General features: G+C 37.9%; 1 protein-coding gene across 2 annotated transcripts in view; it reads right to left on the bottom strand.

Annotated features, from left to right (window-relative positions):
* Positions 1-16,729, bottom strand: part of EPHA6 (EPH receptor A6) — a 366,464-nt gene that overhangs the window by 164,769 nt on the left and 184,966 nt on the right. For both annotated transcript variants that reach the window (XM_066340828.1, XM_066340827.1), the window contains one exon: positions 15,199-15,534. In XM_066340828.1, the coding sequence (XP_066196925.1) occupies positions 15,199-15,534 (336 nt within the window). The remainder of the gene's footprint in view (positions 1-15,198; positions 15,535-16,729) is intronic.

The raw sequence follows: 16,729 nt of genomic DNA, 5'->3' as shown, positions 1-16,729 counted from the left end.
GAAATCTCAGCTTCCCAATCAACGCACAACCCTTTCCAACAAGAGGGTCTCTCCCTCCCCATTTCCTGTGAGGTCTGACAGGACATGAGAGATCTGTCACCCACGGCCCTGTGAGGTGTGACATCCAGCAGGTTTGCTGGGATGCTGCTTTAACAGTGATTGAAGAGCAAAACTCGATTTGTAAAAGCTTTCATGATTCCTCTGTACCCATCAAACACAAGGAGAAAATGTGTCAGAAGCTGATCTGTCCCAGAAAGGAGAGGAGGCTGCCACCAGGGCTTTCGATGGGGACAAAAGGCACTGCCATCAGCTGGCAGTGGGCACCAGCAGCGATCCCAGGCAGGCTGCCCAGCACCTCAGAGCTGCAACACGAGCTGGAGCTTGGCCCCTTCACTCAGTTCTAGGCTCAAACTCTTGCTCTTATTGTCTTGCTGGGGCTCTGTGGGACAGCTTGGGGACAATAGGGCTCGCTGCTTATTCTCAGACACTGCTGTGCTGAGCTTGGCATGATCAGCTTCAATGTGCTAAAGCGAAGAGCTCATTCTCCCAACAGCAGAAATGTCTCTATTTCCTCAGCCAGACTTCAGAAACAGCCAAGGTGCAGAGAGATGTGGAATGGCACCTGCCACAGCTCAGAGAACAAAGCTGGAGCTGGCCAAGTGCTGCCTGGAACAAAATGCAGAATGGGTCGAAAGGTGTCAAACTTTTTAGCTTCTTTCTTTCTTTTTATCTCTCTGCATAAATATGCATACAAGCGTGCATATAGTTGTATGTATGTGTCCATACGTGTGTTTGTGCACATTAAAATCAGGCCTGACAAGCCTATAGTGAAAAACTGTGATGAATTTATTCTGGCTTTGCCATTGTCTCTGTGCAGTAAAACAAACAAATAGACAAATCAGGTAAAATGAAATACTGCCTTTTAAAATGAAACAAAATTTCCTCCTGCAAAAGCACTTTATGGGAGTGTGCTCTTTGCCCATCTTTTCCTAGTTCTTCACAAACAACTTTGGAGCAAACTGGCAATTTTCAGACAAGTACAGAGAAGTCCAAAAGATCTATTTCTGTAACTTTCATGAGAATCAATATCTACATGAAGATAGACTCAACAGTAAATGTGCAACTGTGAATGAATTGTGGTGATTTTTGCCTGTATTCCTGCAAACCAGTAGGAAATAGAAGAGATAGCCCCAAGCACAAATGTGAAGGAAATGAAGTAATACCAGTCCTGCTACTGATACTACAAATAACTTAGTCTTTAAGGAAAAAAAAAAAAAAAAAAAAAAAAAAAAAAGAAAGAGAGAGACTATTTCTACAAAAACAGAGATAATACATTTTAAAAAGAAGCAAAAGGCTGAAATTTGCTAGGCATGGCTTTAGATAAAGACTTTATACACGTCTTGATCTATTTATATCCTGTATTCAGACAGAGATCTCTGGGTATGGGAAAATATAGTTTCTAAAACCTTCTACAAAATGAAACCAGCACTTATTAAATTAACAAAGTTCAAGTTAAAGACCTGTATTTATGAAGGCATGATACAAGGATAATTAAAATTAAAAAGATAAATTAGGTGGAACAGATTTTATTAGGAGGCACCATGTTCTTCAGAATTGAGAGTTCTGTTGCCAGAAAACAAGAAAAAAGGAAAAAAAAAATATCATTTTGACATTAGTCTTTTAAGAAACTACTCCAAGCTGATGCCTCACTTCTAAATGACTGCAGAGTAGTTAAATCTCTTTGTTAAAAAACATGCTGGTAAATGGCTACACACAGAACCTCACTGAAAATGCCACAGCAGAATCTGTAACAGCTTCAGATTATGTAAAAAATAATCTACTCCTAGACATGTTTCTCCAAAAAATAGTGTTTTATATAGAACTATTCAGGCAGATCAGGAGAAGGAATATAAGCAGGAAATACTTGAAACCAACTCTTTTAAACAACAATTAAAACACTTTTGAACTTCAAGACAAACTGACTACAAAGGGCTCTTTTCACATTCTCTGATAAAATATTAGCAGATTGTATCTAAGTGTAGTTATATAACTTCACTAATTCTATAAAAGATATATTTCAAAAACTGATTTTGAATGCAGCAAATGGTGGAGTACTGAATTTCAGACAATGCCAGCAAACCTGCCTTTTTCTAAACAGAAAGTTTCATGTTTCTCTGTGAGCTCATGCCCAGCTCTGTGAGCTTCTGTGAGCTGCACATGGATTTCAAACTCTAAATTTCAAGGTCTGAAGCTCCCTTGTTCCAGTCAGGTATTACAAAACACCAGAGTTTAAACAGAGCAGAAAGCTGCCCCTCCAAAGTCCCATCAGAAGTTGTAGAATCTATGTAATCCATATAAAGGGCTCTGGTTTTTATATTTTAAAAATTTTCAGTGTTTTTGTATCAGTTGGTCTGTCTTTATCTAGCATCTTGCAACATTTTTTCTGCTGCAAGGAAAGTTTTAGTTGTGCAAGAAAAGGTTTGCAAACTACTAGGACCCTGTCATGATACCAGCCTAAAACAATTATATTAACAGTTTACTAAATTTTAACTCCTGCTCTGATGCTCTACAACAAAACTGTAACTTGAAAAGAAAAAATGTTTATGGTAGAATCTTCAAGTTTTGAAAACATGTCTGGTAGGAACACTGGAAAACCCTTACCTGTACAAGCAGAACCACAAAGCACAGTAACAAAATTTGATAAAAAACTCTCCAAAACAAAGAAGACTTGCATTTTTTGAGAGCATACAGCAATTACTTCCCTTTATGATTAGCAAACTGGTACAAGACTCAAAACTGCAGAGGACGTTGAAAGTCTGCTGGGCATTCACAAATGGGTTAGAGCATCTTTTAACTTTCAGGCTGTGCCCTCTAAGAACAAGCAACAAGCGGCAAAATTCCCAGGACAACTGGTGAGGTTTGTACGGATGGATGGATGGATGCATTACATGTCACACCAAGGCAGAGCAACACCCACAAACATCACCAACTTCACAGTGGCCAAAATAAATCAAGCAGGAGAGCAGAAAGGAAGTGGAAGGGTGGAGAGGTGAGAGCCGAGCAAGCTGCTCAGCAATGAGGAAAACAAAGACCTTAGTTTAGTATTCTTATCTGTGCTTTCACACTTGCACCGGGAGCTCTGTCTTAACTCATAAGAAATGTTTAACTTCAAATACTTCTCCTTGGTTTAGGAGACAGACTCCCTTGCATCGATGCAGCATTTGTAGTTGGTTTGGGTTTTTTTAATACTTTTTTACCTGAGGCAAACAGATAAATATTTCACCACTTTATGTACTATCAAGGCCCTTTTCATGCTACTAATAAGGAAGTAATGCGTTGCCAGAAAGAACAAACAACTGATTAGTTGTGAAATAGTCCCACTGACACTGAAAGTAGCACTAAATCTGAAACTTCAGAAAAAGGAAACTTCTGTCTGGTGAATCCCTGAACGTTGTTGTGTCTGTTTTTATATCAGTGCATTTTCTGGACAGAGAGTGAAATAAATGAGAGACTAGTTAAGATTTACAGCTTTATTCGCTTTTTAAGGTCACACTCTCTTAATGAGTAATTGTTCATCCTGGCACTTGCTGCCACTAAAACAGTTGATAGCAACTCTATTACCAAGTCAGTATTGATAGAGATATATGTCCCTAACCCCCAACAACCTACAGCTGAGGGAGAACAATGTCTCGTGCATCTTTCAATTTTCTCTTACATTTTTGAGCTGGCAAATGCATTCTGAAGGGAAGTCACCTTCACATACACACAGCTATTGCCACATTTATACCCAATAACTAATGCCCATTTTTACAATCAGACTAATTTTTATTAGTGTTTCTTTATTTTTGACATGTCAGGTGGCATTGCTGTAAAGCAAAAAAATTGTTTTATGATGGCTTTTTCAATCAGCATCATCACTTTTATTCCAAGCTAGCAATGAACTTTCTGCCTAACTTGTCAAAATAAAGCACGTAACAATGTTTAAAGGCAGAGCCATGACATTTGTGTTTGGCTGAGGCAGTGGTCACCAGCAGTCTCAATTTATCACTTTTAATTTAAACTCCCATGCCAATGATTTTCATTCTTAAAGCTATGACTGGCATTTATGGATTTCAAAATCAAAGGGGAAATAAGCTACAGTTAGGCATTCAACCACTGAGATCAATGAAAACTTGTTTTATAACTGAGAGCGCTCCAGTTAAATCCCATCTGCCCGACAGAAGGAATTTAATGTTTCAACCAGTTCCTTTCCCACTCTAAACTGAGAATAACTTTTTATTGCAGCACTAAGCCACTGCTTGCTGGACAGATGCCAACCACTGATGTTGTGCTCTCAGGAAATATTGTGAAGCAAGTAAAGCTGAGTGCACCAACCTAAAGCACCATTCACTAATAACCAAATGTCGATCCCTGAACTGTCTGGTTCTTGCTACTGTTCTCTTTTTAGAAGTCTGATGCACTATTTCACTGCTGGAAGGTAGTAGAAAAAACTTGAGAGGAATTAGTAAATGGAAGAACACATTTCATATGAATTTACTGTGAAAATAAATCTCTGTTAAATTTCTGAACCACTTAGAAGGTGAATAATCTGGATGATTTGGTCCAATATCTCACAATTAGCAGTTAATTTGACTTAGAATTATTTTATATCACTTTAAAAGGCTGAACAGATAGGTACGTATTTCTTTGCTTTTATTACTTGTGAAAATATCTACTAAAATAAAGACTGAATAGAGACACTCACATGTCTGTGTATGGTGGTACAAAAACACTCACCCACTCAGGCCAGAAAAATAAAGTGAAGGAGAGAAACTGGAGTCCACATATTATTGCATGCTACTCTACATTATGCAATAATAAAAAATCTTCTATGGAAACTGGGAAGTAATTAAAAAATGTTAAAATATACTTAATGGGGATATTTGGATGGAATACTTTGTTTTGGTTTGTTTTCTAAATAGCCTTTCCTTGACCATAGTTTTCCATCTAGAAAGAGATGCTGTAATTTCCTAAATAATTCCTAATCTTTTGGTGAATCACTGTTTTTTGTTTTGAGATCACTAGTGTCATCCAAACACCCAAGATTTTAGCTGTGAAATAGCCAATGATTTGTGGGCAATTTTTTGTCTCATTATTCTCCCTGTAAATCCTTGAATTTACAGGATTATCTACCCCCACTCTACTACTCTGAGCTGGTCCCCTTCCCAATTTATCATTCAGTAAAGAAACCCAAAGGAACCTGCTGCACTTTGTAATGAAATGTCCCACACAGGAAATAGGCCTCAAGAAAAAAACCATATAGAAAATCAGCACCCATTAAAGGATTGGTCATATACATTTCGTTTTGCATAAAAAGGCTGTGAAAGTCACCAGAAGTTAAATAATCACTCTTATTGAAATCAGGAGAATTTGTATTACTGCAGAGAAATCTGTGCCATTCTTATTACCTCTTGCAAATATTGCAGTTTTGAAAAGGACTAACAAATATTTCTGTAACTCAGAATAATGAAATATTTTCATACTTGGAAGTTCATAGAGTATGCTGTAATAATATTGACCCCTTTTAAAAAAAATCTTTAATTATTGCAAGAGTATCTAAACCCCCCAACAAATAAGCAGGAATATCTAAGCTGAAAGAACAAAAAATCTGAAAAATTTCCATGGAAAATATGGAAATATTACAGAATATTTCCCCAAAATTAAATATTCTTATTGCAAATAGAAAGATGTTAACATATTAACCCGTATTTAGCCTTAGTTAGACTAATGAATCAGGGACAAGCTATTATTTCACACTATTTAAACATATATTGAAAGACTTTTTTTCTTAATATATAAATAAAAGTTTAAAAACACAACTTTATATTAAGACAGAGCAAGCATGAAGATAATTCTTGCAAACATAAATTCATTCAAAATATTAGATTTTATTAACATGCCAGCAGTTTACGAGGCTTGCCATTGACTTCAGCAGAAAAGTTGTGACTAATTATGCAAGTACTGTGGATGAAGGCAGAACTAAGCAAGAGCAGAGGAGTGTTCAGGGGACATGAGCAGAGCTAGGACTGCCTTGCATGGTTATCAGGTGGGACATCTGTAACTGACTGGTTGGGTAACAGCTTTGGCACATCAAATCTAATTTTGCAGTTAGAGATTGCTTGTAAATATTTGTTTTAAAATTTCAGTTTTAAAATTCTGGGGTGGTTAATGTAAAAGATGACATTGTTATTTCAAGAAAGAAACACGGTGCTGAAGTTACTCCAATTTGCTGAATACATCTCCTTAAAAAAATTATTACATTTTTTAGTTTATTTTTCGTATTATAAATTCTTTCATTTCCATGGTTTGTTCTTTCCCTCAGATTTGTCATGGGAATGGTTCTGTGAGTCACCTTCCTTCTGCATTTGGCTATCCTGACTCTACACATAGATAGCAAAATAAAACACTTGTATCTGATAGAATGTATGTCATTTTAGCAAGTGAAAAAACCGAAAACCAAAACACTCTGAAAAGCCAGACCTTCACAGAATTAGTTGCACTTGCTCTGGGTCAAGAACTATGAAACAGATTTTACATGGTTTTGTATTGAAAAAGTCCACTTTAGAACCTCTAGCCATGTCCTGAACATCTGATAATATTCCTGCTTAAGCGAAGGTTTTAAGGGAAGCCTTCAAAGAAGACAAACAAAGATGTACATATCTAATAGGCAAAAATCAGTTCTCACTGGAATCCAGATGTTGCATGCTGGATGGAAATAAGATTTAGCAGATCAGGAATGTGGCTTTTCCCCCGTTTCCCCCAGCCAAGAAGGCATCCCACAGTCCTGGCACTTGTCTCATCTCTCTGACAGATAAGGATTCAGACTCAAATATGAAGTCTCACTTCAAATAGGTGCTTTTAAAATACAAGATAGGGTGTTTTAAAATACAAGCTGCATTTCTAAATTAAATATTAGGTGTGCATACCCTGGCTACTATAAACTTTCCAGAGGAGCAATCTTTATTATTCATCCATAGGAGCACAGCATAAATTTTACCACAGTAGGATAACATTTAAATGCGTAACATAGATATGAAGGCAGCAAACAGATGTCTCTCATTGTTAGTCTGGGCAGAAAAAGGTAAAAGGATGTTATTACAAATATCTTGAAGTTAACAGAGCTGTAAAATAAATTTCTGAAGCTTAGGAAACTATGTAAATTCGAGTCTGCTCTCATTCCAAAGTCCACAACTTAACGCCATTATTGTGTATAAATTAAAACTATCTCCAAAATGTGAGCCTAAAGCAGAGGCATATGGAAGAGTCAAGAGTTTTTGAGTGTAATGAAGAAACTACTTTTAAGAAGCAGAGGAATCAGGCCAACTGTTAACAATATTATTGCTCTGAAGATCCTAAGCATGATCAGAATTAGTTTGTAATTTCTTGTCTCTTTCATTTTGAACACACTCTCCCTAAAGATTTGTGTGGAAGTCTGACATGTTTCAACAAATTTTTTCAGATTGACCATTTATGATGGATGTCTTCCTTTACTACACTTTTCCAAAATCACTACTTTTACCAAGAACGCAACAGAAATCTTAATTTCACTTGTCGTGCACTAGAAACACCAGAGTTTCCTTTGGTTTCATGTTGCTCTTGTTTATTCTTGTTTGGTTAGCTGGTGGTTTTTTTTAATGAAATACATTTCAGAAATGTTTTGATAAACTTTGAAAACAGAGGGTTCTTGTTGTAATTCTGAAGATTTTCCTGAGTTGGGCAATTAACATTTGGTGCAGAAGTTTCTAATTTACCAGTTCATATCTGAAATATCTTGTTCCCTACCCTGATTGGAATACTCAATGGCGATCCTTTCCACTGTATATCATTCATTGTGAGAGGTTCCAGATAACTGAAATGTCCTTAATTATCCTAACATGGTTCTTGGGAGAGCGTGGAGATAGCACCAATGAGCCTATTTGACATTCCAGTTAAAATCACCCAAGTCAATAAAAACACATCTCATTCTTCTGATCTCATTTAATCATGTGCTGAATGCCCTTCACAGCTACTGACTACAACAGGAACAAACAAAATCAAGGCATATTTCTTATCTCAGTGCTGTGTGGCTGCCAATTTCTTTGTAATGAGTACTTTACATATTTCTTCACAAACACCTCTTTCACAAATTGAAATAAACTATTATTATTAAATATAAAATTTCTGCAGCACTTGGGCATTGCATTTCAGTGACTATAACTTAAATCAGATGTCTGCTGAAAATGCATGTCATGGACAAATGGCTAATGGTTATAAATAATGGTGTGCTCTGCAATGAAAGAAACAATTACAGAAGCTGAAAGCCCACACTGGTAAGTAAACTGGGGAAAAAATACAGCACCGATTAGCCTTTCCCCTTCTCACTCAAACTAGAATTTAATTTTGTTCTCCTCATATTGTGCAAGTTAAAGGAACTAATCTTAAAAGATACACATTGGCTGACTCAGTTATGGCTAATTCTGGTGTATGAGACATGAAAGTAAATGCAACCAGGTTGACTTTTGCTGCCTTAAAAAAATAACTGGCTATCCAAATTTTCCAGCAGAAGAACAACATCTCTGTTTAAAAATTTATAAGCATTAAACCAACCATTCAGGAAATAAATCAAATTGTTTCAAAAGCCACTTTTCTCCTATGAATACTGCATAGTAATCAGGCATGTGTGCAAAGAAACATCAGCTACAGATAGTGTAACTGTACAGAGGTGACTAGCAGAGTAAAATCTGTGATTAATAACTCTGTTGGACAAGGACCTTGGCTCTAAACTGTTAATTCTGACAGACCTGAAGAAGTCTGGGAACTGAGAATCAGAATTTCTGCCTTGTGGTTTTCTTTCCAATTGAAGAGAATTTATATATATATACACTGATATAAATATGCATACACATGAATATCATTAAACACATGGAATATTGATTGCATAATGCTGAATTCCCTTAAAAAATCTATTGTTTAAATGCATTGTTCATAACTGACTTAAAATATAGAGCGTGCAGCTTGAGCTTTTTTTAAAAATTCTAATTTTTACTGTATTCACATCACATTCAGTATAGACATTTACAGGGTGTCCCTAGCCAGTTACCAAGAAGTTGATATTTCTCTCCAAATTTTTCACAAAAATAGCATCAGCAACGCTGATAACAGTGCAGTGTTGGGTGGAGCTATCAATGCAGCTGTGGATGTGCAGTAAACAAATGCCATAAATTTCTTTTTTATTGCAATCCAGGAAAATGTCATGTTCCGTCTTTCATGTGGGCTTGAGCTCTGGCAATGTCTGATTGAGAGTTTTGTCATGATCTCATAACTGGCTTTAATTTGATCTGCTATTCCAACAATCAGCCATTGAAGAGAGCTGTTCCTTTATAAGCTATAAACAATTTGGAAGATGGTCCAAAGGGGCTTCACTGTGTCATTGTGAAAACAGAAACCTTCTTGACCAAAGTCACAAATGATAATCTTGTCTGTAGAGTTTTGAGACTCAGGGGGAATAAAAAAAGGGAAGTTGACTTTTGATTAGGGTGGAAGTTGGATGCTACCGTGGGAATCAGTTTAGGATGAGTGACCAGGGAACTCCCCTGCCACCCCAGTGAGGATCCTGAAACTCTGTCACCAGCCAGAAGGATTAATCTTGATAAACTGTCCTGGTAGTGTTACCGAGACACAGAATGTCAGCCAGATGAGGCTCCTAAGCACTTAGACCATCTCCATTGTGAATATAATACTTCATGCCTTTAACTCATGGTGATACAGCCGTGTTTATTCCTGGAAAAGACCCTGAAATCCTTCCAGGTATTCATCCTTTCCTACAGCAATGAGTAGTAAGAGTGATTGCTCTTTCTACAGAGTGTCTCCACTGAACCATAAATATGTCTGAGGAGCCACCTGTACCAGAAATAGACCTTAACTTAGAAAAAGGAATTAGATGAAACACTCCCAAACACTGACAAGATTTTACCATCAGATTAGAAAATATCACCTAGGTTGTATCTGGCAATGGCTCACACAAAATAAGATGCATTAGGCAACAGAATCCTGACAGATTCATACTTTTGGAGACTGAAACTCTCAGCTGTCAACACCAGACAGACACAGAAAAATGAGACAGGTGTTTAATACAGCAGTAGGGTGTGTTGTGCCCTCAGTGTGAAGCCTCTCCTGCCTCAAATTCTGCCAGCTGGTAGCAGGTCTTTGATGTCACAGAGACCAGAGTCACTCACAGACTGCAGAACTGAGCAAGGAAAAGACTCTCCAGGATGCAGTGGCAGAAGGAGAATTTCTCCAGTGTAAACTTTCCACCACTCAGGGTATGTCTCATACTCCATCTCCTTGTAGTGTAATGTAAAAACACCCTCTGTTCTAAAGGAATAGAATGTATGAATGTGAGTGATTGCATACATGGACTGTTAATTTGAAACAGCAACTACTGTTTTAAGTTCTGTTTTGCTTAATTATTCATTATTTACTACTTTAATTATGCATGGAAACCCCCAGGTACTTCTGAATTTTCTTTAGGCAATGAAGACACTATGGCATGCTAAGAAAGTTATATATTGAGATATCCCTTCCATTAGTTATAAGAGAAACATAAATTACAATTCAGCATATAATTCTCTGCTTCTTCACACAGTGATTTAAAGTTGACTGAGCACAATTACTTTGTACTCAGCATATTTACTGCTATATAAAACTTTCTCACTGTCATAAAGAAAAGGCATCCAGGCACTTTTCTGAACAATAGTATTGTAAAACATTTTTTGATGAGGCTTTTTGTGAAAACGTGTTTTATCTTCCAGTTGTTTACAAATCACTTTAGCAGTGATTGGGTAAAGTGCTTTAATATGTGCTAATGTGAGGAGGAACATTGCTTAAAGTGCCTTTCTGAGCAGAATTGTGTTTATCTGTCCATTTATCTGAATTCAAAGTAGAGATTTATTCTGGTATCTCAAAACATTTTGAAACAAAGCTACTGAAGGGTAGCATATAGATCACTTCCCTCATCTCTCCATCTGCCACATTTGTACTTCCCAGCACACCCTGCCCTATCCTTGTTTGCCACACCAGCTGGAAAAGACACAGCACATGCTGTGAATGTACAAGACTATAAAAATGTATATTTTCTGGGCTAACCAGTCAACAGGCAGGCTGAGTGGTCAGTCAGCTGGTGTCTTTAATACAGAAAGGAATCCTCACATAGCTCAACTTTGCTTTTCAACCTGCAGACCGAACCAAGGGCTTGGTTACTCTGAAGGGTCTTTCTTCACAATTCTGTTGAATCTTTTTCACTGTTACCAAACTCACCTTGGCTAACAGGTTCACATTTCTTTATGGTGCTTGACAGACAATGTGACCACAGAAATTCTGTTGCCTTATGAAGCCAAGGGTTAAAAACCAAACCCATGGACGTCAAACTTATGAGTCCTTGTACAAAATTAAATGAAAACATAATCAACATCGCCAAGTGAATTTTACAAGACCTACTCATATTAATGTTAGTAATATTTTTTTTAGTATTTGATCAGGTCTGGTAACGCTTTAGTCATCAAATTACAGGAAGGTTTGAGGGATGCAATTTGCAAAGCCCTTTTTAAGTGTTACTTTCCTTCAGTCTGCTCCTTGTCACTGTTAAATAAAGCTGAGTACCACACTTAATCTTGCTGATACTTGTGACTGCATGAGGAGGCAGTTAAGATTTTAATATTAGTTGTGGTAGGGCTCTGTGCATAAATATCAGCTTTAACCACTTTTGAATTAGTTCACTTCTCCTGTCAGCAAATATTCCACCTCTCTGATGTTCTCAGACTACTCTCTTCACTAATGCGTCAGAATACAATTCCTCAGTTTCTCTGGATGCCCACAGAACTCTTCACTGAATTTCTTTATTCAGCAAAATACCAACAGCAGCACTGTTCTCCAAAAAGAGATAAAAGAAACCCCCTGAAGAACAAGATAATAATTTTGCATGTTTAATGATGAATCTGTTAATTTCACAGAAAACACCCAAAAGAAAGGCCACTAGAGGGGAAGTAAATCCAATATGCTCAAAGAAAATAAAATGCCAGGTTCTCTAAATGATTGTAGCTAACAGAACAGTCTGTTAATTGTATAAATACAATTTATGTATTTATAAAGAGGTCTTGCATTTCATGCAATGTGCCTACCAAAGCCATTAAAAACAGTATGTAGAAAAAGACTGCATATAAAAAGATAGTATGAACATGGGATAAATATGTTGTGTAGATATAATATATTGCACACCTTTATCTTTAAAATTAGACATACATCAAATTAAAAAAAACTAATATTTCAACCAATATCTCTGGGCTTCTGGTAAAGTGGTCCTTGTAAAAACAAATCTATTTTTGATTTGTTGTCGTGTCATATGTTTATTCTTGGATCTTTGTTTTCTATGAATATGTGCACAAACCCGCATCATCATGCAATAACTACTGGCCACTTCATCAGAATTAAGGTTATAAGGAAAGACAGCCAACAGTGAGTTTATAAATAAAATCCCTGCAATGTTCCAAAGCTTTAATTCTACAACTTACTTTTCTGAGGTTGGATGCCTTAGCTTTTTCTGTATCCCTTCTTATTTATGACTTACTTAAAAGTAACTCAAGAAGATGTCCATTTTTCTTTCCATACTTTCCATCAACAAAAACCCCATGAATTTTCTTCCACATTTCATATAACCTTGCATTTTTCTTTTCTTGTACTTTTAAACATATAGTCACCATGCTTATAGTTTTATATGACTACACAGCCTGTAAGCCTACAGGAACAGTTTCATCTTTATAACTACATTTTATAGATGACTCCATTTCATTTATTACAGCGCTTTCTCATGAAAAGCTGTCTCTTTGTATCCAGATAAACTGACAGATATTCTGAAAATCTGCTCTTAAATCCTCTGAAGCCTTTCCAATAGCATTTTTAGTAATGTAAGAATTATTAAAGGGAATGCAAACAGTCTAGAGTTTACTGTCAGCGTATCAAAAACTATCAAAACATTGGTCTTTTCCCTCTTTTGAGTAAACTGCAGGGAAAATCTGTATCCTCAAACCAGAGACAGACAACAGCAAAAGACATTATTTTTTAAATGCCTACCAGTTAAATACCCATCACAAGCTGTGTTCCAACAGCTGTTATCCACTTTAAAAATGGACTGTATTTCAGGTGGCCTCCACCTGGGCAAGCTTGGTGACTGCATTTAATACCATGGAACAAAACATCCAAAAGGAAGTTTACACAGGGGGAGTTTCTGGCACCTCACTTTCTCCCTCTAGTGAGAAAGGAAAAGGGAGATGCAGGTTTCCAACATGACGCATTGCCTCAGTGCTCCAGGCAATTCTCATTGCAAGGCCTATATATCATCAGGCATCTTATGTAATTATATATATATTATCTTATATAATTAGCCCTTCTGTTACCACCATGGACAGTGAGTGAGTGGGTTTTTTGCTTTTTCAAATCAATTTTAATGAATATTAGTGTTAGCATCACTGTCATTATTATCATCATCATTACAGCAAGCTGTTCATTTTTGTATGCCCAAAGGCAAATGAGTCATTACTTACTCATTGACAAAACTACTTGTCCCAGATACACACAGGTAAGCAGATTTTTGCTAGGCTGATCAGTGAAAGAACCCAGGGCCTTCCCTACAAGTGGAACATAACAGGATCCTCCTGAACATTAGCACTTTTACTAAGCAGAAACATATCATCAAATGTGTTCTACTCAGAACAGCAGTGCTGCCAGCTCAGTTCCTGTTCTACATCAAACGCTTCAGCTGCGGTTGCAATGTCACTGCACAGCAGGTGAAAAACATTTCTGGAACAAATGTCAGCAAGGGATAATTCTGAAATAACCTTCTTGTCTACAGTTACACAAACCAGAAGAGAGCAGTGCTATATGGATTGCATTGTTGCTAACCTATGATGGTGTTGCCTGGCACAGCAAGTATCTCTAAAGAAGAAAAAGTTGCAGAAATAAACAAAAAGCAGAGAGCCCTTTTAGTTTCCCAAGTTCCTCACAAAGATTCACCTTGGACATGAATTCAACCTGAAATGGGGGCAAGAAAAAGCTCAAAACAATAATGCAAAGTTTACAATTAAAGAAATAAAAAAGAATCTATTAGGATAGATTCCTCACCTGAGGAAATGGCTCATACAGATGCAGGAGTATCTAATAGTGAGGCTTACTGAATTAGCGCTATGAAACACAGATACCAAAGACAGCGAGTTCACTTTCACTCTGCCTTTGAACTGTAGAGCTGTAATGGATAACCTGTGGTGTTTTACTCTTGCAAAACTGAAATTGCAAAAGCACCAGACAGACTCCAGTCCTGATGAACCACTGACACAGCTGGTATTAGATGGCTAAAGCTTGCACTTGATTTTGAACAGAAAGGTTTCTGTTCTGTTCAGGTTTGTGCCCTGTCTGGCCCCTGGGTCAAGGGCCAACTGAATCACAGAATCACAGAATGTGTAGGTTGGAAGAGACCTTCAAGATCATCGAGTCCAACCCAGCCCTAACACCTCAAGTAAACCATGTTACCCAGTACCACATCCAGCCTTTCTTTAAACACATCCAGGGATGATGAATCCACCACTTCCCTGGGCAGACTATTCCAGTATTTAATCACTCTTTCAGTTAAAAACTTCTTCCTAATATCCAACCTCTATTTCCCTTGATGCAGCCTGAGACCGTGTTCCCTTGTTCTGGTCAGTTGCTGCCTGGAGAAAGAGACCAACCCCCAGCTGTCTACAGCCACCCTTCAGGAAGTTTTAGGGAATGATAAGGTCACCTCTGAGTCTCCTTGTCTCCAGGATGAACAACCCCAGCTCCCTCAGTCATTCTCCATATGGCTTGTTTTCCAAGCCCTTCACCAGCTTTGTTGACTCCTCTGGATGTGCTCAAGCATCTCAACATCCTTCCTAAACTGAGGAGCCCAGAACTGGACACAGCACTCAACTGGCAGAAGCATTTAATGCCCTCATCAGCAGAAGCTAAACGTCCTCATGGAAGTCGCTTAAAAACATCCAGCCATCTACAAAACAGCCTAACCTGCTGACCCAGACTTGCAAAAACCAAAGGACCCCCGCAGTGAGTGCCCAGGTGACAGACACAGGGTGACAGCCACGCGGTGCTGGCACTTACCATCTTGGTCTGTGGTGACGGTGATGGCCGTGAACTGCTTGGGGGAGAAGCTGAGCTCGGAGACGCCGTTGGTGGCCTCGATCTCGAAGGTGTAGTTGACGTGGGACACGAAGTCGAGCACGGTGACGGAGGAGTTGGTGAGCCCCGTGTGCCGCGGCACGAAGCGGATGCCGCCCCCGCAGACCTCGCACTGGCTGGCGTCCGAGCCGCACTTCTTACAGACCACGCTGTAGGTGAGATCCTTCCTGCCCCCCGTGTCGCTCGGGGGGCTCCACTCCAGCATCAGAGCTGTCTCGTTGATGTTAAAAACCACGTTCCTCGGGGCAGAAGGCGGCCCTGCAGGAAAGGAGGAGGAAATAGAAAGCTAAGCTGTGTGAAATAGAAAGAGCTAGCGTATCAGCACGGATGTAAGGCTTAGAGTCAAAAAGATACCAGAATGAGGACACAGAACAGTAAGACTGTGTTTTTGTGCTATGTAAGGTTAGGCCGCAGCAAGTAGAAAAATATGTTAAGCAAGATAACGGAAAAGTTTAATAATGAGTCTCTTAGCTTTGTTTATAGAAGAGTATAAAAAGTTCCTGAATAACAAAAAATATGAAACAAGCACCTGTTATCAGACATAAGCTAAATGTGTAGTTTTAATGATTAGTTTATAAAAATGTCTGTAAGCTCTTAACAATTTGCTATTGGTTAGAAAACTTTTAAAAGGCCTTGTAACAGAGAGAATTTCGACTGCTGTTAGCAGGATGTGAGCTGTTGCCATCTTTTACTTTCCTCGCCCTGTAACCAAACTAACATTGCAATAAAAGCTCAAGAAACGTCTCCCAGCAGTCCCGCCCCATTGCACAGAAAAACTAGATCCAACATTAATCCAGTGTTATCTACCTTGGAGAAAAATGTTGCCTTAAGGCAATCATCTTCACATAAAAGATACAAGAGCTACATCTCAATGACATTCAGTGTAAAAATTAAAAGTTATCTACATACAATCCTTGGAAAAAAAAGCAGGAACAATAAATTGGGGATATCATAAAAAGCTGAATAATCAAAAAAACCTTGAATTAATTCAGAAAAAATTTAGGCAACACAAAAATGACTTGGGAATGTCAAACCTAGACTAGATAACACAAATTTTCAATAAATGGCTCTTGATACTGTGGGATACTGAGGCAGAGCTCTAACCACAAAATTTATATCCTTATTTTATGTCCAGTAATGTAGACTCTTCTGAGACTCAAAATCTTTGACATTTTGTAAGAGACAAATTGCATAATAAATAACAGCTTTGGAATAACAACAAGAGGTAAAACTGTTTGTATTAGTTCTACACTGCCAGATATTTCTTTCTATCCTTCATTGCTTATCCCCAGAGATTTCTTTGCTGCTGTTCATTAACAGGGTTAGGCAGCAACAGGCTAAGACTATTAGGTGCAAGAGACAGTTTTCAAGTTTTCTTTCTTTCCCACATGGCATCTCATCAGCATCAGGATAACAGTGAAGACACCAACTTTTCAACTTAAAGGTCTAAAAG

The sequence above is a fragment of the Sylvia atricapilla genome, chromosome 2 (genome assembly GCF_009819655.1).
Source record: "Sylvia atricapilla isolate bSylAtr1 chromosome 2, bSylAtr1.pri, whole genome shotgun sequence".
NCBI lineage: Eukaryota > Metazoa > Chordata > Aves > Passeriformes > Sylviidae > Sylvia > Sylvia atricapilla.
Note: the sequence above shows the minus strand (reverse complement) of the source record. Positions and strands in the feature narration are given on the sequence as shown.